This window comes from Podarcis muralis, chromosome 2, assembly GCF_964188315.1.
Source record: "Podarcis muralis chromosome 2, rPodMur119.hap1.1, whole genome shotgun sequence".
NCBI lineage: Eukaryota > Metazoa > Chordata > Lepidosauria > Squamata > Lacertidae > Podarcis > Podarcis muralis.
In genome coordinates this window covers 112,551,328-112,577,464 of record NC_135656.1, presented here as the reverse complement: position 1 = coordinate 112,577,464, position 26,137 = coordinate 112,551,328, and the positions used below count along the sequence as shown (strand labels likewise).

Genomic DNA, 26,137 nt, shown 5'->3' with positions numbered 1-26,137 from the left:
CTTTAAAGCAGTTTAAAAACCAGGACTAGAAACATGCTCTTTTTTCCCCTCTCTCGGAAAAACATGAGAATACTTGCTGTGTTACACTCTGTGTGCAAATTTGTGTGCTTTCACAGCTCTGGGTGGAGAGGAGAAAGAATGTACTCTCTTCCCCCACCCCCAGCCCTCCACCTTCCTGGGAAATTACAGACTGTTTTTTAGTTCATGAAGTTTCTGGTTGGTCTGGTTTTTTTTTTGTTTCTAATCCTGGGTGTGTATTTGTAAAATATATTCTTTGCCTGCAGGTGCTTCTGCCATGTTGCATTTGGATGAATTTGGCAAGCAATGATCTTGATAAATGATACGAGCCATTGGGAGCGTGAACAGAGGAAGCCAAGCTGATCCATCAGTAGGTATTTCTGTTGTCGTCTTACTCAGAGTTGAAGCCGAGAAACTAGAACCTGGCTTTCGGATTTCCATTGGGGAGGCAGACTAGACCTTTAAGAGGCCCAGATCAAGAAATCAAATAGACACTCTTGAGTGCTCCAGAAACAAAAGCCCCAGGTACTATCTGGACTGAGACAGGATCAGAACACCGTAGTAAGGAAGCTACAATTAGAATTTTGGAGAGAATGAAATACAGGCCTTGAGGATCTAGAAAAACCAATCCAGAAACATTATTTGGCTTAGCCTGAACAGGTTGTTGAATACAGATAAGTTATAGAAGTTGCAGCTCTTTCAGTGATTTACAGCTGCCAGGGACTACATGGAGGCTCAGAAAAGCGCAGGATTTCCTTCCGCTGCCCCTCGCTCCTGAACCCATGGAGAGCCTCAACAATTTCTGCCGCCTCTGCGGCGCGGTGCTTCGCGGCAACCACCGGCGATGGCTCTTCAGCCGCAGTGGGGGCAGTTCGCGCCCTGACCTGCAGGTGGTGCTGTCCTACGTCCTCAGCCGGGAGCCTCCCCAGCGCGGCGACGGGCGGGGGGAGTTCTTGTGCGGGAAATGCGCCCAGGCCTTGGGCCGAGTGTACCGTTTTGACACCGTCATCGCCCGGGTGCAAGCCCTGTCCATCGACCGCCTCCAGCGCCTGCTCTCAGAGAAGGATCAACTGGCTCGCACCCTCCGCCACATCCACGCGCAGCGGTTCCCGGAGGATGCCGGCGCCACGTTCTCCTACATGGGCCAAGAGATCTCCGCCAGCATCGCGGATCTGCCCCACGTGCGCTACCAGCGCCTCCTGCAGGACGACATGGCCCTCTCTCAGTATGAGTGCTGGGCCGGGGACGCCGACGGCAGCAGCCCGGGGACGCCCTGCCGGTCGCGGCAGTGCCGCAGCTGCCACGGGCTCCGGGTGGAGGATTCGGATTACGAGTGGGTGTGCCGGACCCCGAGGCGGCTGGGGGTGCTGTCTCCCGGCTTCCCCCTCTGCCGGGACAAGTCGCAGAGCATGCCCACGGTCCACCGTGCCGGCTCCCGCGCCTCGCTCCGCTCGCAGAGCTTGGGAGACGCTGAGTCTTGCTCGATGCTGTCATTGGACACACTGCACACTCTGCCAGAGTCAGACGTGGCCTGGGAGGCTCTGAGGGCACTGAGGGGCATTGAGAGGAAACAGCTGCGGGTGCCGGCGGGCAGCAAGATCCCGGTGCTGGCCAGGAACAGGCATGTGCCCACTCCTCGGAGGGAGAGCCCCTTGGGGGAGGAGGCATTTGAAGAGATGGTGGATGAGTTCCTGCCGCTGGAGCCGAAGGTAAGAGGCAGAAAGAGGCAAGCAGGCGAGGTCTTCTCTGAGGATCTATGCTTAAATCACTCCTGCTCAAGGATCCATGCAGCAAAACTGCTTTAATGGTGTAGCATATTTGTGAGCTAAGCTGTCAGGGAGCCAGGCCGCAATAAATCACACTGAGTACATGAAGTTAACTCTTTATTAGAAGAAACAAGGTCTGCTCAGGGGAGCCAGGCCTAATGAGCGCAGCAATTCTTCTTGGTAGATCTTGGCCCTATGAGGCCAAGATTAAAGATTCCCGCCTTCCCACAGCTGCTTAAGTTTCCTTCTCTCCTGGGTCCTTCCCAAGCAATCTGAGACTCTGCCGTCTTGCCTGCCTGTGCTCCTCTCTCTTCATACCTCTTCGGGTCCTGGGAGACTGTAGGGAGAGGACCTTGTCACAGCAGGAGCGGGGACACCTCCTGGACTCTTCACCAGCCTGACTCATCTCTGCCTCTTGCCCTCCCTCCTCTCCTGATTCCGCTTCTGCTTCCGGACTGCTCTCTGCCACAGGTTCTCCCTGCTCACTAAACCCTGTTGCCTTTTCAGCTTCCAACCCTCCTCTTCCTAGTCTTCTCCCTCTTCTTGCCCTGACCACTCATCATCATCCCACCACCTCTCCCTGGGCTCTAAGCCTTCTTCTCTTGGGGGTGTCCCAACTGGTGCCTCCCACCATTCCTCTGCATTCAGCCAGACTATGGCATAAGCCATAGTTTGTTTAGCCCAAGTGTTGCGTGTGTGGATGTCAGATTTAACTATGGTTTGTTTGATGCCAGCAACCACAACATGCGGCTGTAGTTTGTTATTGGCGTATGAACCTCCTAAACATCCACCAAACTAAAGAGGTAGAACCAGATTGGGGGGGTGGGGGACAAAACAAACCTTGAGGAAATAAACTAGGGGTCAGCAAACTTTTCCAGCAGAGGGCCGGTCCACTGTCCTTCAGACCTTGTGGGGGGCCAGACTATATATATTTTTTAACAAAATGAACGAATTCCTATGCCCCACAAATAACCCAGAGATGTGTTTTAAATACAGTGGTACCTCGGGTTAAGTACTTAATTCATTCTGGAGGTCCGTTCTTAACCTGAAACCGTTCTTAACCTGAAGCACCACTTTAGCTAATGTGGCCTCCTGCTGCTGCCGCGCCGCCGGAGCACGATTTCTGTTCTCATCCTGAAGCAAAGTTCTTAACCTGAGGTACTATTTCTGGGTTAGCGGAGTCTGTAACCTGAAGCGTCTGTAAACAGAGGTACCACTGTAAAAGCACACATTCTACTCATCTAAAAACACCAGGCAGGCCCTACAAATAACCCAGAGATGCATTTTAAATAAAAGGACACATTCTACTCATGTAAAAACACACTGATTCGCGGGCTGGATTTAGAAGGCGATTGGGCTGGATCCTGCCCCCGGGCCTTAGTTTGCCTACCCATGAAATAAACCATACTTTGTCTGCTCATTTCTGAGCTAACCCAGGAACTGTTGAAGCAAACCATGGTGTATACTGGGTCCAAATTCCCACCCAGCCATGGCTGACCTTGGGCCAGATGCTTCCTCTCAGCCGAACCAACCTTGCCAGCGTTCTTGTGTGGTTCAAATGGAGATGGGAAGAGCAATGCACGCTGCCTTCAGCTCCTTGGAGGAGCCTAGAAGTTAAGAGGCGGTTTCTGGTGGCAAAATGCGGCAAGAGTATCCAACACAAAAGCAGCCTGTCTGCCTGATTCTGGCCCCGAAACTTCCGGTTTTATTCCTCCCTTGCCCCACGGGACCCTAATTAGGGGGCACACCCCTGGGTGAGGACTTGAGCCCTGGCAATCCCTCTCACCCGCATAGATCTTGCCACCCAGGAACCCTCCCGATCTAACCCTGTTTCCTTTCCCTTAGTTCCAAGTTCAGCAGATGCTGCAACAGGATGTCCAAGGGGCGTATGAGAACCTGAAGCAGCGCCTTGAGGCTGCCGAAGAAGAACTCAGGAGCTTTCAGGAGAAGCTGGGAGAGGACGTGAAGCCGGTAGAGCCATTTTGCTTTGGGGCAGGGGAGGGAAAACTGGCCAGGGCAGCCTTTGCTTCGCTCCCAAATTGCAAGCTGCGCATAGGGAGCTCTGGAGCCTTCTGTCCAGTCAGACCTTGGCGTCATCTAGCTCAGGATTGTCTGCACTGGCCGGCAGCTGCTTTTGTTAGCTGTTGTTGTCCCTCTAGGACCGCCTAGAGGGGCTGGGAGCTGGGGGCACTGTTATACAGTGGTTCCGCTCCTTTCTCCTGGGCCGTGTTCAGAAAGTGGTGGTGGGAGAGGCGTGTTCAGACCCCTGGGCTCTCACCTGTGGGGTGCCTCAGGGTTCTGTCCTCTCCCCCATGCTTTTCAAAATCTACATGCAGCCGCTGGGAGAGATCATCAGGGGGTTTGGGCTGGGTGTTCATCAATATGCAGATGATACCCAGCTCTACCTCTCTTTCAAATCGGAACCAGTGAAGGCGGTGAAGGTCCTGTGTGAGTGTCTGGAGGCAGTTGGAGGATGGATGGCGGCTAACAGATTGAGGTTGAATCCTAACAAGGCAGAAGTACTGTTTTGGGGGGACAGGAGGTGGGCAGGTGTGGAGGACTCCCTGCTCCTGAATGGGGTAACTGTGCCCCTGAAGGACCAGGTGCGCAGCCTGGGGGTCATTCTGGACTCACATCTGTCCATGGAGGCGCAGGTCAATTCTGTGTCCAGGGCAGCTGTTTATCAGCTCCATCTGGTACGCAGGCTGAGACTCTACTTGCCCGCAGACTGTCTCGCCAGAGTGGTGTAAACAGTGTTTCTGTGCGCTCCAGTTTCCATCATGGTGTCCCGTTGCACCAGAAGTGGTTTAGTCATGCTGGCCACATGACTCGGAAAACTGTCTGTGGACAAACGCCAGCTCCCTCGGCCTGAAAGCGAGATGAGCGCTGCAACCCCATAGTCGCCTTTGACTGAACTTAACTGTCCAGGGGTCTTTACCATTTTACCTTTACCTATTATAACAACTATTATGGAGTTCTCTTCTCAGGACAGCCCTGAGCAAGTGGTGGTGTGATATTGCTAAGCTAGGCCATTGCTCCTGTTTCTGGTGGAGGCAGTGAAGGGTGCTGCCCCATCTCTAGTGTTGAAGTAAGAATGTACTGCCAGCCTGGCTGGAATATGGGAAAGTAGACAGGGATCACCTTTTTATTTTCCCTTGGGTAGCAAAATGTCTGATCATAGTAGCTCAGTGATGGAGCATCTGCATTGCATTACGAAGGCCCCAGTCCCTGGCGTTTCCAGGTCAGGCTGGGCAAAGCTGCTGCCTGAAAAACTGGACAACTGCTGCCGGTCAGAGTTGACAGTACTGAGTTGAATAGACTTGGTGAAAAGCACTCAGTTCTGACTTGGTGAAAAGCAGGTTGCCAAGTCTTGGTTTAGCACTGCCTCTTGATGTTAGGACCTGGTCACTGTTTCCTTTTTGCTCCCTTCCCTGCCCTCTTGGGCATACCTCAGAATTTGTCCAAAACTGTTTTGTTTTGTTCCCCAATATTAGGAGGCTGGGATTTCACCGGAGGTGAAGGCCGCCAGTAGCCAAGAGCGGCTGATTCAGCGGCTGGCAAGGTGTCTGCAGAGCAAGGAAAGGGCCTTACAGGTGAGGAGGGAGAGGGGAAAAAAACCTTGGCATCCCATGCTGTGATAGAGTGGCCCATCCGAATCTCTCAAATGGGTGAAAAGGATGAATCGGAGGTGCAGGCTTCCCATGGAGGTATCCGGTCAGCCACAGTGAGAACAGGAGACTGGCTGGGCCTGATCCTGCAGGGCTCTTCTTACACAGAATGGGGAACCTGAATGGGACAGCTGTTTTTTGTCACAACCCCTAATACCTTTTCCTGCTCTGGTCTCCTCAGACCCTCTATTGGTGGTTCTCTGATAGCTTTCTCTGGGTGGCCCTGTGGTCTAAACCACGGAGCTTCTTGGGCTTGTCTATTGGAAGGTTGGCGGTTCGAATCCCTGCGACGGAGTGAGCTCCCGTTGCTCTGTCCCAGCTCCTGCCAACCTAGCAGTTCGAAAGCACACCAGTACAAGTAGATAAATAGGTACCACTGCAGCAGGAAGGTAAATGGTGTTTCCGTGCGCTCTGGCTTCCTTCACAGTGTCCGGTTGTGCCAGAAGCGGTTTAGTCCTGCTGGCCACATGACCCAGAAACAGTCTGTGGACAAATGCTGGCTCCCTCGGCCTGAAAGCGAGATGAGCGCCACAATCCCATAGTCGCCTTTGACTGGACTTAACCGCCCAGGGGTCCTTTAACTTTTTTACTGATACCTTTCTTTGGGTGCCGCCCTTCAGAGACGTTCAAAGGACAGCAGTGCAAGAACAGGGCTTTTGAGGGGATTAGTCCTGTATTTGTGGAACATTCCATTTTTATGGCGCAAGTCAAAGACCTTTTTATTTTCTGAGGCATTTCGGTGCTGATGTTGTTCTATTTCAGTGGCTCCCCCCCCCCTTCTTTTTAACCAAATTTGTTGTTCTTGGGCTGTGGGAGAGAGGTGGGTTTTTTTTGGCATGAACTTTTGAAGTAGCAGTGAGGAACTTAAGTGGTCCTCCATTCTTCTCTGAGTGGCCTTCAGGACTCTCCTCAGACCAATGCTCCTCCCCAGACCTGATTCTCATCTCCCTTGAGTGATTTTACCCCTTGCTGGAATGTCTCATTGACCTTTTATCAGGACTCTTGCATGCCTAGATTGAGAATAGAGAGGGACTGAGTCTTGGAACAGCTTCAAAAGCTGGATTTCTGCCTGTTTTGAGAACCAAAGTTGCCCCGGTTCAAATTCTTCCCCTGCCATGATGCTTGCTGAGCTTGCTTGAGCCAGTGGTGTGCTCTCGGCCTAACCTACCTCACAGGGTTGTTGTGAGGATTAAAATGTGCATAATTTTGTGTGCTGCTTTGAGCTCCCTGGAATAAGGATGGGTTAAGATTTCAGAAACTATTTTTTCCCCAAAGGTAACTGAGGCATAGGCACCTCTCCCCTTCCAATACCTCAAATGGCAATGGGCAGGACATGGTGGCTTTTGTAGGAAGGTTAAAGCTTACTGGGAAATGAAATATAATGAATTGAAAAAGATGTTTAAAATGACATTTGTAAAAAAAACAACAACCCAGAAGCCTTCCTTTTGGGAATTACAGTGGTACCTTGGGTTAAGTACTTAATTCGTTTCAGAGGTCTGTTCTTAACCTGAAACTGTTCTTAACCTGAAGCACCACTTTAGCTAATGGGGCCTCCTGCTGCCGCCACACAATTTCTGTTCTCATCCTGAAGCAAAGTTCTTAACCTGAGGTAATATTTCTGGGTTAGCGGAGTCTGTAACCTGAAGCATATGTAACCCGAGGTACCACTGTATAGGGACACAACTACCCAGACTGTATAGAAATTTATTCATGTATGTGACTACAGCGGCAAGAATGTTACTTGCCCCAAAATGGAAAGAAGAAGTCCCAGCAAAAGAAGAATGGATACGAAAACTTGTGGAATATGCAGAAATGGCAAAACTTACTGAAAAAATAAGAAATCAAGATAGCAAACTTTTTATAAAAGAATGGAAATGGTTTATTGAATATTTACAAACAAACTGTAAACAGATAAGAGCGTCGGCAGGATTATTGTAATAACCTGCAGTTTTATAAGAGTATATATTTAAAGTAGATGAATAAATGAGCAAATGAAGTTAATTTGGATATGCAGAAAATATTAAAAATAGTTTTAAGGAACCGCAGAAAGAGGGGGAAGTCGAGTTTGAAATATTAAAATGATTGTAAACATATAAACCTGAAAAGCATAAATAAAATAAAATAAAAAGCAGCATAGAAGTTAAAATGATTGCAAAGTTATTGAAATGTATGAAATTGAAGATTATAAATAAAATAATTTTAAAAGGGGAATGGGTAGGATGTAGGAAAGGATTTCAGCTCCTCAGCATAAAGCGCTCTCTCTCTCTCTCTCTCTCTCTCTCTCTCTCTCTCTGTGTGTGTGTGTGTGTGTGTGTGTGTGTGTGTGTCATCCTCTTTCTCTTCCACAGGACTGTCTTCTCCTCTTGCAGTCTCTTGGCCCTGCGGGGGTCAAGCCCTCTATGCTGGAAGCCCAGATAAAGCAAATGGCCCATCGCCTGAAGGAGAGAGACCAGGCCTTAGAGGTAACGGGAGTGCATGGAGCCAGAAATAGGAACCTGATCACTGAGGATCCCGATCCACACATCCAATTTCCGCTTTAACAGCCACGGAGAATCCTGGGAACTTTAGTTTTAAGGGTGCTTGGGATTGGAGGTCTATGCGGTCAGCACCATTAACCAGCTACATCTCCCAGGACACTCTGGGGGAAAGTAGTGACTGTTAAGGACGACTGTTAGGGACGCGAGTGGCGCTGTGGGTAAAACCTCAGCGACTAGGACTTGCCGATCGCATGGTCGGCGGTTCGAATCCCTGTGGCGGGGTGCGCTCCTGTCGTTCGGTCCCAGCGCCTGCCAACCTAGCAGTTCGAAAGCACCCCCGGGTGCAAGTAGATAAATAGGGACCGCTTACTAGCGGGAAGGTAAACAGTGTTCCGTGTGCTGCGCTGGCTCGCCAGATGCAGCTTGTCACGCTGGCCACGTGACCCGGAAGTGTCTGCGGACAGTGCTGGCTCCCGGCCTATAGAGTGAGATGAGCGCACAACCCTAGAGTCTGGCAAGACTGGCCCGTGCGGGCAGGGGTACCTTTACCTTTAGTGACTGTTAAAGTGGCGTGAGAGTGTTTTAAATGCACATGCGAACCATGAAAGCTTGCACCGCAATAAATTTGTTAGGCTGCATCCCCACCATCTATTCAAAGCACATGTAACACACTTGGCTTCACTCAAAGAATCTTGGGAACTGTAGTTCCCCCCTCACAGAGAAATAATTCCCAGCACCCTAAACAAACTACAGTTCATTCCAGGATTGTTTGGGGAGAAGCCATGCGCATTAAATTTCTGTTTAACCTGCTTTAAATGTATGGATCAGTATGACATGGTTTTTGCTGCTTTGGAACTTGGGAATCAAAACTCCTTGCTGATCTACTGCCAGTCCTCTGGGGATCTACCAATAGTTGTTGTTGTTGTTAATTGAGTTTATATACCACCCTATACCCGGAGGAAGCGGGTGGCGCTGTGGGTTAAACCACAGAGCCTAAGATTTGCCGATCAGAAGGTCGGCTGTTCGAATCCCCGCGATGGGGTGAGCTCCCGTTGCTCAGTCCCTGCTCCTGCCAACCTAGCAGTTCGAAAGCACATCAAAGTGCAAGTAGATAAATAGGTACCACTCCGGCGGGAAGGTAAACGGTGTTTCCATGCGCTGCTCTGGTTCGCCAGAAGCGGCTTAGTCATGCTGGCCACATGACCCGGAAGTTGTCGGTGGACAAACGCCGGATCCTTCGGCCGATAGAGTGAGATGAGCGCGCAACCCCAGAGTTGTCCATGACTGGACCTAATAGTCAGGGGTATCTTTACCTTTATACCTGGAGGTCTCTGGGTGGTTCATAGAAAAGATCACAACATATATATTCAGAATAAAAATAACACCCCCCCCCCCAGAAAAGAGCTACATTTTAAAAGGGTATACAGTGGACACTTCGGTTGCGAACATGATCCATGCAGGATGCATGTTCGCAACTTGCAGCATTTGCAACCCGCGCCTGCGCATGCGTGGGTTGCAATTCGGCACTTCTGCACATGCGCAAAGCATGATTTAGTGCTTCTGTGCATGTGCGACTGCCGAAACCCGGAAGTAACCTGTTCCGGTATTTCCGGGTTTCGGCAGTCTACAACCTGAAAAAACATAACCTGAAGAGGACACAGCGTGAGGTATGACTGTACAGTGGTACCTCAGGTTACATATGCTTCAGGTTACAGACTCCGCTAACCCAGAAATAGTGCTTCAGGTTAAGAACTTTGCTTCAGGATGAGAACAGAAATCGTGCTCCGGCGGCACAGCGGCAGCAGGAGGCCCCATTAGCTAAAGTGGTGCTTCAGGTTAAGAACAGTTTCAGGTTAAGTACAGACCTCCGGAACGAATTAAGTACTTAACCTGGGGTACCACTGTATATAGGATGTCAAACAGATCAACCGAAGGCCTGGTTAAAAAGGAACGTTTTTGCCTGGCGCTTGAAGGTGTGTAATGAAGGCACCGGGCGAACTTCCCTGGGGAGAGCATTCCACAGACGGGGAATCGATCCTGATCTGCCTTCTTCCCATCCCATATGTAAGGCATTGGTTCGATTCGGAGTAAGGCAGCTCCTGGTATCTCTTCATTTTGTCTCCTTCTCTTTGCCCTGACAGAAGACCTTGTCCGGTCACTTCCTGGCATTGGAGTCTGTGCACCGTGAGGTGAGGCACCTTCAAGAGGCACTGAAGGACAAAGACGCCGACCTGGCAAGACTTGGCGCTGCCCTCCGCACAGGAGAGGAGACCTTGCATGTATGAACAGAGAGAGGGGGTACTGTGATCGAGGGAGGAGGGGCCCAAAACTAAGGACAATATGGTGGGAAGTTATTTGTACTTCAACACAGTGGGGAAACTAATTTGAGTCCTGGCCTCTCCTGTGGTCAAGGCTGGTGATTTTAAATATACCTGTCCATGGAGGCGCAGGTTAATTCTGTGTCCAGGGCGGCTGTCTACCAGCTCCATCTGGTACGCAGGCTGAGACCCTATCTGCCTGCGGACTGTCTCGCCAGAGTGGTGCATGCTCTAGTTATCTCCCGCTTGGACTACTGCAATGCGCTCCTTTGAAGGTGACCCGGAAACTGCAATTAATCCAGAATGCGGCAGCTAGACTGGTGACTGGGAGTAGCCACCGGGACCACATAACACCGGTCCTGAAAGATCTACACTGGCTCCCAGTACGTTTCCGAGCACAATTCAAAGTGTTGGTGCTGACCTTTAAAGCCCTAAACGGCCTCTGCCCAGTATACCTGCCCAGTATATCTCCACCCCCATCGTTCAGCCTTGACACTGAGATCCAGCACCGAGGGCCTTCTGGCGGTTCCCTCATTGCGAGAAGTGAGGCTACAGGGAACCAGACAGAGGGCCTTCTCAGTAGTGGCGCCCGCCCTGTGGAACGCCCTCCCATCAGATGTCAAGGAAATAAGCAGTTTTCTTCTCTTTAAAAGATATCTGAAGGCAGCCCTGTTTAGGGCCTGTTTATACGCCTCGGGCTTCCGTATATAACCCTGGTATGCGTTGGATTTCCAACGCCCCATGTCCATAATTCTTTCAGCCGGTAAGCCCATATGGGCGGCGGTGGTCGCCGCCCCAATGTGAAATGAGTGCGCGGCATACTCCTCTTGGGGGAGCCCGATAGCAGCGATTGCTTTGCGCATGACCCTCGTGAACTGTTGTTTAGAGAGGGAGGAACCGTCAGAATGTATGAAAAAGGGGCCACTAGATTTCGGTCTTACGTACAGGTATTTTCTAGCATCCTTTACAGGGCACGGGCCCGCTGTTTGAGACGCCTGAAGGCGAACCAAGGCTCCCTTACCAAGCTGATCTGTCTTTGAGCTACGGATTTTTAACATCACATGCGTACTGGCCACCGTTACGTCGCCCAACAAAAGCCCCTTAGAGGCTACGCGGTCCTCACAGACCACTTCGCCTATGCGTAGGGCGCCAAAAAATGCGAAAGAAAACGCTGCCGAAAATAATCTTGCTTCATATCTTGACCAACACAGGGCCCTCAGCTTCCTACGGATTTGGGTGAGTATATCTAAAGTTATTGGCCTTCTCCTGTCCCGACCATGAGGCCTGGACCTGCGCCAGCCCTCAAGCATCTTACGCACCACGAAATGCGCACAGGGGTCCACAGAAAATAGAGTTTTACAAAAGAAGGATATAGCTGCTGAATGAATATTGAGGGTTTTGGGGGCCCGGCCAAGATCTCTAAGGTGGACCAAATACTCTATGACCTCAGACTTGGATGGTGGCCTGCCTGGCTTGGACCGACCCTTTTTGATGCGGAAGGATGCGAAGTCTAGCCATGCCTTATTATACGATCTCAGGGTAGAGGGCGCTAGCGCAGACAATACTCCCTTTATTGCTTCTCGCTGCCAATATTCCAGAGGTGCTCCGGGAATGGTTGCGGCTGCTGCTGCGCATCCGGCGCCAATGAGCGAAAGCGTTCCATCTGGAAACGAGATAGAGCATCCGCGATGTTATTATCAATGCCAGGGACGAACTTGGCTGAAGCGTGAAGGTTCAACCGCAGGCAGGAAAGGACAAAGTACCGTAAAAGGGACGCTATTCTGGGTGAGCGTGACGATTGTTTATTCAAAACTGACACGACCGCTAGATTGTCCGTCCAGAAACAGACCCTATGGTTTTTGAACTGGTCTTCCCATAAGTGAATTGCAACTACGATGGGAAAGAATTCTAAGAATGTCAAGTCACGTAGTATTGGTTTACCTTGCCAGGAGGGAGGCCAGGGCTGGGCACACCACTGGCCCCTGAAGTAGACCCCAAAACCTAAGGACCCGGCCGCATCCGAATGTACTTGGAAATCAGACTGCAGCGCCAAACTATCCTGCCAAAGCGATATGCCGTTGAAACCATCCAGGAATTGCAACCAAACCAGGAGGTCTGCCTTCACTGCCTTGGAAAGGCGTACCCTATGATGGGGCGACCGTAAGCCCGTGGACAGTTTTGCCAGGCGGCCGCAGAAAGGACGACCGGGGGAAATTACACGGCAGGCGAAGTTGAGGTGCCCCAGGAGGGATTGAATTTGTCTCAAGGTGACCTTCTTTAGGGGCAGCATTTGGCCGATAAGCTCTCTTAAGGCAACCAATTTTTCAGCCGGTAAGCGCGAGGTTTGGGCTACGGTGTCAAGTTCAATGCCCAGGTAGGTCATGGTAGTGACCGGACCCTCGGTCTTCTCGCCTGCCAGGGGGACCCCCAGTTCCCTAGCTAAGGACTCGAAGGCCAGGAGGAGGGACCTACACTTCCCAGCGTCACTTGCCACCAAAATAAAATCATCGAGATAATGACCCACCCCTAGAGCGCCAGTTCTAAACTTTAGGGCCCATTCCAGGAATGTGCTGAAGGTCTCGAACGCAGCACAGGCAATAGAACAACCCATGGGCATAGCTTTGTCAATGAAGAAAGCTCCCTGGAATTTGAAACCCAACCAGCGGTAGTCTTCCGGATGAACCGGGAGTAGGCGAAATGCTGACTCAATGTCACATTTTGCCAAAAAGGCGCCCCTGCCAAAGCTCCGCACCAACCGCACAGCTTGATCGAAAGAAGAATACTTCACCGTGCACATCTCTTGGGGAATGGCGTCATTAACCGAGGTTCCTTTGGGATAGGACAGGTTGTGTATCATTCTAAATTCACCGGGGGCCTTCTTTGGGACAATACCAAGCGGGGAGATATGAAGCCCCTCGATAGGCGGGGTTACGAATGGACCGGCCACCCTGCCGGCTGTAATCTCCTTTTGTATCTTTTTAAGCGCGATGTCGGGCCTTTCTAAGACTGATTTCTGGTTAGGGGGGCAACTGGAATTGGGTGTAAAAGCAACCGGAATTCTAAAGCCTTCAGAAAACCCTTCCTCCAGAAGGTGAGCTGCCTGTCTATTTGGATAGAACTTTAAGAGTGCTCTCAAGGGCTCCAATTTTATTGGAGAGCACGCGAGGCCTAGGGAGATGTTAGTAACGAGCCCCAGCTGGCCCTTGGGCGGGGGCTGCAGGTCCGGCGGAGCCACCCCTGTTTCCCCGAGAGAGGTGACCCCTGCCCCCCCGAAAGGGCTGCTGTCTCCCTTTGAAGCAGTTGACTGCAGGGTGGCTGCCTAAGCACCTGTCGCATTCGTGCAGGTACTTACAGGTAACACGCTGACAGGTACCTTTGTTGAAGTCCCAGCACTGTCTACGGCGTTGGGTCTCCACCTTACCAGCTTTTGGCTGTTGAGCGGTTTTCTTCTCGATATTGGGCCCCACATGGTCAAACCAGCAATTGTTGTCCTTTTGGTCCCAGCGCGTTGAAGACAGCAGCGAGGCATTCCTCCGAAAGTCTTCGTCATACGCCAAAGCAGCTTCATCTCCTGCCATCTCCTGACGTGTGCCAGGTAGGACACGAGGTGCGCGCCCCTCTTAGGATAGCAACTTGACACCACAGCCATAAACACTTGATAGCCATTAAGCCAGTTCTCAAACGTTCGCTCTACCCGGGGTACCCTGTACCTCCTTTTCCCATAGTACTTGATTTTTTCCCCTTTTCCCTTGACCTGAGCTGGGGGCAGCAAGGAAAACATATCTATGTAATTGCCATTCAATATCTTGTTCCTCTTCCTCTTAGAGAGGTGGTTCCCCAGAATAAAGTCAGTGGCAGCGTTGGTTGAGACTTTAACGTCTGGGACCAGAGCCCCGTCCTTCCAATCAAGCGTGCCATTAAATGTCTTCCTGTGTGAGTTGGCCCCCCGCTCATGCACCCACTGGGGAGCTCCAATGTCCTCGCCCTCTCCCCAATATGTCTCCATTGGAGCGTCACTATCCCCATCTGATGAAGAGGTACCTGTTTCCTCCTCGGAGTCCGAAGTGTCCCTCTTCTTGCTTTTCTTCGACCGGTGCTTCTTCTTCGCCTTCCGCTTTCTGCCCCGTGGTGCGTCGGGGGCCGGGTCGCTGGCAGCGGCCACCTGCTGAGGGGGCAGCTCCTCCTCAGAAGATGACTCCTCCGAGGTGCTTGGTTGCCTAGGGTTATCCTGGAAAACACTGGGAACATCAATCACCTCCAGGCGCGGGGCTGATGTAGAGGCCACTGCCGGCCTGGCCTTTTGTGCACTCGACCTAGGTTTTTTAGCTGGTGCCTTGCCTTTGAGTGGACCTGACTTAGATTTTTGAGTTCTAGCAGCTTGTAATCGCGTCCGTGGCCTGTTGGGGGCCTGCTCAACCACGTTGGCTGCACTAGTGGAGGGACCATCCTGACCCTGCTGGCTGGGGGGGGTGTCTGGTATGCAATCTTGTGGCACCTCGACGATGTTCAGAGAGGGAGTGATCGGTGCCCTGCACTGCGCGTAGAATGATTGCAGCGCGGAAAAGAGCTGGGCCAAGGCCTGCGGGTTACATGGGCCTGTTGGCATTAGGGCATTGCCACGCTGAGATTGTTGGGGGTTGCTGTTGCTCTCCATGGCCAAGCTGAAAGCAGTGCCTCGGGGGGATGGGCGCAAGGCAAGTCAAGTCTGTAAGCAAATCGAGTGACTATTTTATTTATTGTTTTATTTATTTATTTATTTATTTTTAACTTTTTTATTTATTTATTTATTTATTCATGTATTATTTATTTAATAATTTGTTTGTATTTGTTAATTTATTTATGTAATTTATTTTTTTATATATATATGTGATTGCTTATTATATATGTATTTATGTGACTGGGGCTATAGCCCTATCAATCTAGCCTGCTATAGTTGGCTGGAGAACCTGCTATAGTTGGCTGGGAAAACACAATGAGATTAAGCTGCCAGGAAAGCCACTACGTATGGCTCTGGGAACAATAGCCCCTAATTACTGGTCGTTAGACTTACAATTGTCCTGCTGGCCGGCGAGATGATAGGGTTTCTATGGCAACAAACGAGCTAGCCAGCAGCAATAGCAAACTTTAAATGCCACAACACAGGCGTTCCTATGGCAACGCCAAATGACTCTCCAGGCAGAGCAGGCCTGGAAGAGCAACGAACACAGCAGGGATATTCAGTATTTATCTATTGCACCCAATAAAATTGAACAAGTTGGGAATAGCCTTCAACCACCAAATAACTTTTTAAATACCCTGTGTAGGACTACCAAACTAAAACTTAGCTCCAATTAATTTAGCGCCAAACAGCCGAATAATTATAAAATGCAGTGAAGGCAACCGGAAAACCGGCTAGGTTGTAGCCTATTAACCTGAAATAATACAGTATAAGCTAAATCAATGTGCCCACAAATGCTTTTATAGGTGCTGCTATGACGTTGTGTTGCCCCAAGGGCGCCCGCTCTGCCTTGCTTTATGAGGGGACTCACAGGCTAGCCTGCCTATGGCAAAATGGCGGCCGACACAGACCACGTGGGCAGAAGCAAATGGCGGCCGGAGGTAACCCGTAGCCTAGCAACGGTGCCGCTTTTTGCTCCGAAAACAAGCAAAGCAACAATTATTTCCCCAACAACGGAGAGCAAGCCCCTCTAAAGAACCTAAAATTGAGCTACCAATTCGTAATTCCTGAGCCGGTCGTCCCCTGGTCAACAAAAGAATCTACGGCAACAGCGAAAACCAAATTAGACTCTCCCTTGTAGCCCTCCGAAACAAAACGCTCCCTTTTAGTTCCCGGCACCCGTTGGTACCCTCCCGGCCAGGGGGACGTAAAGAACGCTCCCTTGGAGCCCACCACTCTCTAGCAGCCCCCCGGAGCCCCCCGTCCCTGTGGTGGCGCCCACTGAGTGTATAAAATGGCGCTGTGGGGGCCCCTTAGGAAAAACCTGTGCAATGCCGAGGCGTGAGAGGTGACGAGTCCAGGGGCACAGGAAGGCGAGCGGCGTCGCCTGTTGCCAGCTCCGGCGATGAGCGGCCGCCGGGAGGCTGCTGAAGGGCTGACGGCGCTCCGATCCGCTGCCGCAGCTCAGCTGATGAGCGGCCGCTTGCTGGCAGGCTGCTGAGAGGCTGAAGGCAGTCCCTTCCGCTGCCGCAGCTCAGCTGATGAGCGGCCGGTTGCTTGCGTGCTGCTGACCGGCTGCCGGCACGACGATCCGGGGCACAGCTGAAGAGCGGTAGCAGGCGATCCGAAGCTCAGCTGATGAGCGGCCGCTTGCTTGCGAGCCACTGTGAAGGGCGGTAGATCCGATCAGCTGATGAGCGCTCCCGGCACGACGATCCGAGCGCTGAAATCCGAACCACGAGGAGCGGCAAGACTGGAAGACGACGACCCCGCGGCGACCTAGGAAACAAACTGTGTCGTCTCCAGGGTAGAAAGGGGCAAGCCGAGGGCTGCCCCGACCTTAAGTGGCCTTACGAAGGCCCGCCCCTGCCGCCAGCTGATTGGCTGGCGCCACAGGGTATGCTAATTGGGGAAATCCCCTGCCTCCCGCGAGGCTGGAGCCAGCCTCGCGAGAGCGAGTGTGGGCGGTGTCGTGATCCCGCAACCCCCCCCCCTCCTCCTGACGATCGGAAGGGGCATTGTGAGAAGTGAGGCTACAGGGAACCAGACAGAGGGCCTTCTCAGTAGTGGCGCCCGCCCTGTGGAACGCCCTCCCATCAGATGTCAAGGAAATAAGCAGTTTTCTTCTCTTTAAAAGATATCTGAAGGCAGCCCTGTTTAGGGAAGTTTTTAATATTTAATGCTGTATTGTTTTTAACTCTTGATTGGAAGCCGCCCAGAGTGGCTGGGGAAACTTAGCCAGATGGGCGGGGTATAAATAATTATAATTATAATTATAATTATAATTATAATTATAATTATAATAATTATAATTATAATTATAATTATAATTATAATTATAATTATAATTATAATTATAATTATAATTATAATTAATAATATATCTATATGCATATATAGATACACACACGCACACATTTTTTTAAATTTTGGGCTATGTTTCTTTCTGAATGGAATTCTGGATAAACCCTGATAGCTTGGGACTTTTGGGTTTCAGCAAATGAACAACCAAGAACTAAGTTTCTAGCCCCCTTGGCTGCAAAGGCACATTGACCTGACATTTCAGATAAACGTAGGGTAGGCCTTTGCCTTGTGTTTTAAGAAGGATGTGGGGAGCAGCGCGGCATCATGGGAAATGCAGCCCATTTCACTAACTTGTGTTCTCACTTCGTCTCGTTTGCTTTTCACATCTTTCCTTCTAGTATGTTAATTTTTTAAAGAAAAAGCACGTGACATTTGCAAACACTTTTTTTTAAAAAAAATAGTCCATTGTTTGCTGGGGGTAATTAATCTGGATTCTTACAGGGTTAGACAGACAATCCCGGATACAAAAAGTTTGCTGGGTTTAGCAGTCAGGATTCTATGGTTGCTAAGAGACGGCACCTCCGATGACACGGTTGTTTCTGCGAGGACAAAGGAGGATCCGTGAAAATAACATTGCTTTCTCCTGTTCTGGGGGTTTGTCTTGTCTACCCTTGGCAATTGCCCCTCTTCCCCCCAGGCTTTGCGCGAGGTGCTGCATCAGAAGGATCGGGAGATCCAGCGGCTGGAATCTCTCTCCGCCTCGGCCCGTGGATCCTGGCAGCAGCGGGACCAAACTTTGCTTCTGGCCCTGAAGGAGAAGGAAGCCTTAATCAAAGCCCTCCAGGAAGCGCTTGCCAGCAGCACCAAGGATGTGGAGGTAGCAACTGCTAGGCTTCTAGTTCTCATTGCCTCTCCTCCTTGGCAATGCTAGAATGCCACAGGAGTTTTGATATTTAACACGTGCGACGCAAATGTGCGATCTCCCTGATACCATTGTGAGCACCAACCATCATGAACGCAATGGAACACAGGTCTGGAGGGGACCCAAGACCTTTTTCTCAATGTTCAACTGAAATTGAGCCTAGGCCTTGCCGATCAGAAGGTCGGCGGTTCGAATCCCCACGACGGGGTGAGCTCCCGTTGCTCTGTCCCTGCTCCTGCCAACCTAGCAGTTCGAAAGCACATCAAAGTGCAAGTAGATAAATAGGTACCGCTCCGGCGGGAAGGTAAACAGTGTTTCCGTGCGCTGCTCTTGTTCGCCAGAAGCGGCTTAGTCATGCTGGCCACATGACCCAGAAGCTGTCTGCAGACAAACGCCGGCTCCCTTGGCCTGACCTGTCGTTCTACCTGACACCTGCCGGCTACCTGATCATAAGCGTCACATGAGCCGATTGGAGTGTGCCAATCGGAGCCGAGTGGTACAGAGTGCATGGACTGGGCTCTGGTTTGCCAGAAGCGGCTTAGTCATGCTGGCCACATGACCCGGAAGCTGTACGCCGGCTCCCTTGGCCAGTAAAGCAAGATGAGCGCCGTAACCCCAGAGTCGGCCACGACTGGACCTAATGGTCAGGGATCCCTTTACCTTTAAATGAGGTCCATAAGCTCTATTCCTGCAAAAAAAAACCAAAAAATTTTTGGCTGTGGCCCCGATCTGGTGGAACGCTCTGTCACAAGAGACTAGGGCCCTGCGGGACTTGACATCTTTCCACAGGGCCTGCAAGACAGAGCTGTTCCACCGGGCCTTTGGCCAGGGCACAGCCTGACTCCCTCCTTTGGCAATCCTCACAGAACTCTAGCCCAATGGTTGCCATTAATCTGTTTTGAATTAATTTTATAATGAAATGGGTTTAGAATGTTTTATCATTTTACTGTTGTTAGCCACTCTGAACCCGGCTTCGGCTGGGGAGGGCGGGATATAAATAAAATTTTATTATTAATATTTCTCCACCCAAGGCGCTCGCCAATTCCCTCGGCAGCCCCGACTTCGCCCCAGGGCTGCTCCAGAGGATCCAGGAGAAGGAAGACTTGCTGGCCCGGTCTTTGGCTGAACAGGAGGAGATCAGAGCCCAGTGGCAGAGGCGCCTGGAAGCTGTGGAAAATGCGGCCTCTGCCACGGAACAGGAGCTGCAGGTAGGAATGAGAAGGAGAACACAGGGGCACTCTGTGGGATCCTAACTATCTCCAGAAGATTTCTTTCTTTCTTTCTTTCTTTCTTTCTTTCTTTCTTTCTTTCTTTCTTTCTTTCTTTCTTTCTTATTATTTATTCAACTTATTACTCACTTGAGGAACTTTTGTAAAACAATAAATGCAAAAGTAATTCGCAACAAAAATAAATAACATACCAAGCCAGTAGAAAGCAAAATGGAGGGGGGAAAGATAACAACAACACCAACAACAATTTATTATCTATACCCCAAGGGACACGGGTGGCGCTGTGGGTTAAATCACAGAGCCTAGACTTGCCGATCAGAAGGTCGGCGGTTCGAATCCCCGCAACAGGGTGAGCTCCCGTTGCTCGGTCCCAGCGCCTGCCAACCTAGCAGAGGACCAGAGCACGCCAGGCACTCCTGTCTTCCTCTGCCTCCTGCAGTTTGGTCAAACTCATGCTGGTAGCTTTGGGAACACTGTCCAACCATCTTGTCCTCTGTCGTCCCCTTCTCCTTGTGCCCTCCATCTTTCCCAACATCAGGGTCTTTTCCAGGGAGTCTTCTCTTCTCATGAGGTGGCCAAAGTATTGGAGCCTCAGCTTCAGGATCTGTCCTTCCAGTGAGCACTCAGGGCTGATTTCCTTCAGAATGGATAGGTTTGATCTTCTTGCAGTCCATGGGACTCTCAAGAGTCTCCTCCAGCACCATAATTCAAAAGCATCAATTCTTCGGCGATCAGCCTTCTTTATGGTCCAGCTCTCATTTCCATACATCACTGCTGGGAAAACCATAGCTTTACCATCAATATACAATAGTGCTTTTAAAAAATACATAGGGAATCCGCCCACCGCCACCGCCACCTTTGCGCCTCTACGTCCGCCCCAGTGCATCCCCTGCGATTGTGAATATACTGACCGAGACCCCCTTTGGAATCAGAGGCCCAGGCCAAGTGGCCCATGTGCCCCCCCCCTCTGGGCCTGGTTGTAGCAAGCCAATCAACAAAGCAGGTCCCACAAGCCTGAAGTTTGTCCTGCATCAGCCAGGTGACAATAACGGAAATTCTCAATCTTCTCCATCTCGTTGCAGGAGCAGCTGCGCCGGCATTTGCAGGATGCCCAAGAACGGGCGCAGGAAGCAGAGAAGCTGCGCAGGCGCCTGGCGCAGGCAGAGGCAGAGCTCGCCCAGGGAGCTGCAGCTCTGGAGGAGCATCGCGCAGAAGTTGCGCGGCTGCAAGGCATGGAGGCAGTGAAGGAGCAGGTCCTGGAGGTGAGCAGTTTTTGTTTTGTTTTCAAAAAAGGATTCTTGGGAGAAGAGGAGACTAGGATGCTCCAGACATGGAAAAGCAGGTCAAGAGCCTTGAGTGGACCTGCCAGACTTTCCCTTAGAACCTCAAAATCCTGTGACTACAATTTGTGTACAGTGGTACCTATGAACATGAAAAGAGCACAACCTGCAGCGGCACATCTGTGCATGTGCGGGTTGCGATTCACTGTTTCTGCGCATGCGTGTGACGTCATTTTGTGCTTCTGCACATGCGTGAGCGGCGAAACCGGAAGTCACCCTTTCTGGTACTTCCGGGTTGCCGCGGGACGTAACCTGGAAGAACGTAACATGAAGCAAATGTAACATGAGGTATGACTGTATAGGAAATGTACATGCAGCCCTCTGCCTGCTGTGCTGTATTATTACATTATTACAGTATTATCTCGCTCTGCTTCTTTCTGTTGCATTTCCCCCACTAAATGGAGCTGGCAAGTGGAGCCTTCCTTCTCCACCCCCCCCCCCAACTTTAAAAATAGATCCAGATTAAATATTTCATCAGCAAGGTTTGTGAAAATCTCTTGCCTGCAGGCTTGGTCTCCCTTTGTTTACCAGCCTTTTAATTGTTATCTTTCCAGCTTCAGTGGCAGGAAGAAAATAGCAAAGCTTAAAAACAAAAAAAGAAACCTGAGTAAATACAACAATTAAGAATCTCTTTCCTATTGCTCAGCTCATCCTAACATTTACTGCCTGTCCTCAAAGCTGGCTTTCTTCTTCTGCTCTGATATCTAGCAAGCTGTTTCGCCACATGGAATTTGCCTGGTTTAATTCCTTGCTTAGCATCTAGTGGCTGACATAGGGGTTACACTTTTTGACATCAGGACATGTGTGGCTCTGCGGTCTAAACCACAGAGCCTCTTGGGCTTGCTGATCGGAAGGTTGGCGGTTTGAATCCCCATGAAGGGGTGAGCTCCCGTTGCTCAGTCCCTGCTCCTGCCAACCTAGCAGTTCGAAAGCACACCAGTGCAAGTAGATAAATAGGCACTGCTGTGGCGGGGAGGTAAATGGCATTTCCATGCACTCTGGCTTCCGTCATGCTGTCCCGTTGCGCCAGAAGTAGTTTATTCATGCTGGCCACATGACCCGGAAAGCTGTCTGCGGACAAACGCCGGCTCCCTCGGCCTGAAAGCGAGATGAGCGCTCCAACCCCATAGTTGCCTTTGAATGGGCTTAACTGTCCAGGGGTCCTTTACCTTACATTTTTTGATGGAGCAGGTTCAGCTACAGGGAGTGCCAGTGTGGCACCCATGGGTGCCCATAATTCCACACACACACACACACACCAACTCCTAGGGGCTGAGGTCCCTTTCCTCCCTCCCAATAAAATGTTTGAGGGGTGCAGCCCACCTGCCCACCCTCCCCCCAATTCATGGGTATTGTCATTCAAATGTGCCGTGTCTTCTCATCTATTATGTGGAGCGGGACATACTACCCCCCCCCCATATTTTATTCAAGTTGGCACCCCTGCACACACACACACAGAGCCCCCTTGCAAACGAGGCAGTGAGGGAGGGCCACCTTCTTCTTTGAAAACTACACAGAGCCGAAGGAGGAAGTTGGAAGAGGTGATGCTCTTTCCCACTTCCTCTTTCCACTCTCTGTGCTTTTCAGAGCTTAGATTAATTCTTCTGGACCTGACATTTACCCAGATCCCTTGGCTCAGAGAAAAGTGTGTGTGTGGGTGGGTGGGTGGGTGCGCGCGTGCACCCACACACACTTTCTCTTGCCTGGAGGTGGGGGTTGCTGATATGGAGATAGGAAAGAGACTTGACTGGAGTGGGTGGCACCCATGGACAGGGGCGTACGAAGTGGGGGGCGGAGGGGGCAGGCCGCCCCGGGTGCCACTCTGGGGGTGGGTGACAAGATGGCCCCTGCCTCCACCCAGCTGTAGAGCAGCCGAGGGCGCATACTGTCCGTATGGGCATCTCTACGGGCTGCTCCGTGCGCGCACTCTGTACGGGATGCTGCACATGCGCAGTCCGTACGGACGTTGCGCATGTGTCACCGGGCGGTGCGTTCCACCCCAGGTGCCGGAGAGGGTTCTCCGCCACTGCCTGTGGGGCACACTCCCCCAAACATGCCCATGGCCTTGGTGATGATACGTCTGACAGCTGCTTCTGACATCACAAACTCTTCTGGCGGTTCCCTCATTGCAAGAAGCAAAGCTACAGGGAACCAGGCAGAGGGCCTTCTTGGTGGTGGCGCCCGCCCTGTGGAACGCCCTCCCACCAGATGTCAAAGAGATAAATAACTACCTGACATTCAGAAGACATCTGAAGGCAGCCCTGTTTAGAGAAGCTTTTAATGTGTGACATCTTAGTGTATTTTTGTCCTTTGTTGGAAGCCGCCCAGAGTGGCTGGGGAAACCCAGCCAGATGGGCTGGGTACAAATAATAAATTATTATTATTATTATTTCATCCCTGGCAGGAAGCTTTGCGAGAGGCAGAGGAGAAGGACCGGGTCCTACAGAGGTTGCAGGAGCTCTGGCTGAAGAAGGTGCCAGGGAGAGAAAGTACGTGGCTGGGAGGGGTATGGAGGGTCAGGGTGGGAAGGTGCTGCTCTTTTATAGCAGAGCTTGAGTCCAGCTCAAGATGTTTTGCTGCTTGACATGCAGAAGCTGATCTCCACACCCCCCCAAAAGAATTTAATGTGTAGAAACCAACCGAACCTCCACCAAACTCTTATTTGAACACTGGCAATCACTTTATCCCAAGTCCCAAGTATTGTCTACACTGCCAAATTCTCTCAAAGCCGTACTTGTGGATTCCATAGATTGAAGCTGGGACTTTCTGTGTGCAAAGTGGCTCCTCTAGTGTAGAGCTACAGCCCTTTCCCAAAACCAGAAGAGGTAACACAGCAGTAGAGACAGGAGGGAGGGGGAAAAGCGCCCACCTGCAGCCCCAGTGGAGCAGGTTCAAAAGAAGCGAGAGGGAGCAGACATTCTGCTGCAGCCCCACTCCAGATGTTTTGGACCACAACTCCCATCAGCCCTGGCAGGCACAGCTGTGCTGCCATCTGCTGCAGCATCTTCCAGCTGATTGGGAGCCTAAAGCATCCGCAAGCGTGCCTTATTCAGAGAAGCTGTGTTACGCTACTTCCAAGGCAATAATACCAGGATGCTGTGGTCTAAACCACTGAGCCTCTTGGGCTTGCCATCGGAAGATTGGCAGTTCGAATCCCTGCGACGGGGTGAGCTCCCATTGCTCTGTCCCAGCTCCTGCCGACGGAACAGTTTGAAAGCACACCAGTGCAAGTAGATAAACAGGTACCACTGTGGCAGGAAGGTAAACAGCGTTTCTGTTTTCCGTCATGGTGTCCTGTTGCGCCAGAAGCAGTTTAGTCATGCTGGCCACATGACCCAGAAATCTGTCTGTGGACAAACGCCGGCTCCCTCGGCCTGAAAGCGAGATGAGCGCCACAATCCCATAGTCACCTTTGATGGACTTAACCGTCCAGGGGTCCTTTACCTTTACCATTTTTCTGACCAGGATGCACCCCACATCCTGCATGCATTGCTTGAGAGTTGGGGAATGCTACCTATGGGACGCGGGTGGCGCTGTGGGTTAAACCACAGAGCCTAGGAGTTGCCAGTCAGAAGGTCAGCGGTTCGAATCCCCGTGACAGGGTGAGCTCCCCTTGCTCGGTCCCTGCTCCTGCCAACCTAGCAGTTCGAAAGCACGTCAAAGTGCAAGTAGATAAACAGGTACCGCTCCGGGGGGAAGGTAAACGGCATTTCCGTGCACTGCTCTGGTTTGCCAGAAGTGGCTTAGTCATGCTGGACACATGACCCAGAAGCTGTCTGTGGACAAACGCCGGCTCCCTTGGCCTGTAAAACGAGATGAGCACGCAACCCCAGTCGTCTGTGACTGGACCTAATGGTCAGGGGTCCCTTTACCTTTACCTTTACCTTTAGGGCACAGGGAAGCCATGTAGTGCATACACAGCAGTCTCGGAAGGGAGGCCACTTTAAGGAGCATAGGGAAGTACCTTGCATACTTAGTTAAACCAGATGGTCCATGTACCCCAGTATTGTTTGCACTGGCTGGCAGGGAAGCACCATTTTTTCAGATGGGGGGAGCCTTTCCCAGCCTTACCTGGAGATGCTGAAGATTGGGCCTGGGCTCTTCAGTGTGCAAAGCAGACTCGCTTACCACTGAGCCATCGCCCTTCCCCAAACACCTCTGCCATGTTTGTCCACAAACACTGACCTGTTCTTCTACCTGACACCTGCCGGCTACCCGATCATAAGCGTCACATGAGCCGATCGGAGTCTGCACACCCATAATACCTGGTACAGAGTGCATAGACCGGGCTGCTTCTCTGCCTGTTTACTAACTTCGCACTGATTTTCAATGTCACCTTATTATAAATAACTTAATTTGAATCCAGAGTTCATTGGTGGTTTCTAAGCAGAGGTTGGATGTCGACCTGTTTTAGCTGAGATTGCTGCGATGTAGGGGTCTGGACTAGATGACTCTTGGGGTCCCTTCCAACGCTATGATTCTATTCACAAGTAAGTCTCATTGAGGCATGCTCCTAGATAAGCGGGTGCAGGATCGCAGCTTTCAGTGTCATCTTTTTTTAAAAGGTGTGACAGAGATTGGTAACAGACTGTGGCGATCACACAGGGTTCCCGGACATTTAACGGTCTATTGATCCCTGTGCCACCACTGTGCTCGCTTCCCTGCTGCCACCAACCAGTTACTCTCTGGTAAAACACTGAGTCCAGTCAGTTGTTAAAAGTGAACCCCCCCAAAAAGTTTATTTTACAAACATTAACAAGTTTATGGTTTCTCAGATAATATTCCTGTCAGTATCTTAACTTTTGTTTCTTTACTGGCCTATACCTTCCTATAAGGAATATCTTCTGACTGATTATCTCAACTGTTTAACGCACAAACTTCTCTTCTCTGTCTTTTCTAACTCCAGACTGTCTTCTCAACAACTCTAACTCTCTAAAAACCTCTGTGCTTAAATCTTATACACCGTTAACTCTGCCCCCTGGGTTCCCATTGGTTAGTCATTTTACAATAAGTTAACACTTTCCCTATGAACCCAGTATGATGTCACACACATAGGAGGGCAGACGCCACACAGACTGAAATATTTCCAGAGGTTGTGGCTGTTGCTTTTGCTGTCACCGAATTAACAGCGATCTGTCGAGAAGCGCCTGCTTCTCCTAACACGAGAACCTGGGTATGGCCAGTGAGGATGAAAGTTGGGGAATTCAGGGCAAAAGACAGAAGAAATGACTTTTTCACACAGTGCTTAGATAAACTGTGTTATTCTCTGGCCCCCAACTTAAAAAGGTAAAGGGACCCCTGCCCGTACGGGCCAGTCTTGACAGACTCTGGGGTTGTGCGCCCATCTCACTTAAGAGGCCGGGGGCCAGCGCTGTCTGCAGACACTTCTGGGTCACGTGGCCAGCGTGACAAAGCCGCATCTGGCGAGCCAGCGCAGC

At 50.9% G+C, this 26,137-nt stretch overlaps 2 protein-coding genes across 3 annotated transcripts in view; one reads left to right on the top strand and one right to left on the bottom strand.

Annotated features, from left to right (window-relative positions):
- Window positions 1-26,137, top strand: part of LOC114592075 (uncharacterized) — a 32,945-nt gene that overhangs the window by 5,718 nt on the left and 1,090 nt on the right. For both annotated transcript variants that reach the window (XM_077921656.1, XM_077921649.1), the window contains exons 2-10: window positions 285-1,727; window positions 3,630-3,755; window positions 5,279-5,377; window positions 7,801-7,914; window positions 10,071-10,208; window positions 17,906-18,085; window positions 19,162-19,338; window positions 20,442-20,621; window positions 23,104-23,188. In XM_077921656.1, the coding sequence (XP_077777782.1) occupies window positions 801-1,727; window positions 3,630-3,755; window positions 5,279-5,377; window positions 7,801-7,914; window positions 10,071-10,208; window positions 17,906-18,085; window positions 19,162-19,338; window positions 20,442-20,621; window positions 23,104-23,188 (2,026 nt within the window). In that variant the 5' untranslated portion in view covers window positions 285-800. The remainder of the gene's footprint in view (window positions 1-284; window positions 1,728-3,629; window positions 3,756-5,278; window positions 5,378-7,800; window positions 7,915-10,070; window positions 10,209-17,905; window positions 18,086-19,161; window positions 19,339-20,441; window positions 20,622-23,103; window positions 23,189-26,137) is intronic.
- On the bottom strand, window positions 11,818-14,901 carry LOC144327059 (uncharacterized). Its single transcript, XM_077925262.1, has 4 exons — window positions 13,942-14,901; window positions 13,669-13,828; window positions 12,189-13,562; window positions 11,818-11,966 (listed from the first exon to the last, which is right to left on the bottom strand). Exons 1-4 carry the CDS (start codon window positions 14,899-14,901, stop codon window positions 11,818-11,820), a joined length of 2,643 nt encoding a protein of 880 aa, XP_077781388.1.

Coding starts and splice junctions, on each gene's coding strand:
- LOC144327059 (XM_077925262.1), bottom strand. CDS start 14,901: ATGGAGAGCAACAGCAACCCCCAACAATCTCAGCGTGGCAATGCCCTA. Junction 13,563..13,668: donor CGCTCAACAGCCAAAAGCTG/GTAAGGTGGAGA, acceptor GTGCTTAGGCAG/CCACCCTGCAGTCAACTGCT. Junction 11,967..12,188: donor CTGGCCTCCCTCCTGGCAAG/GTAAACCAATAC, acceptor TTCACGCTTCAG/CCAAGTTCGTCCCTGGCATT.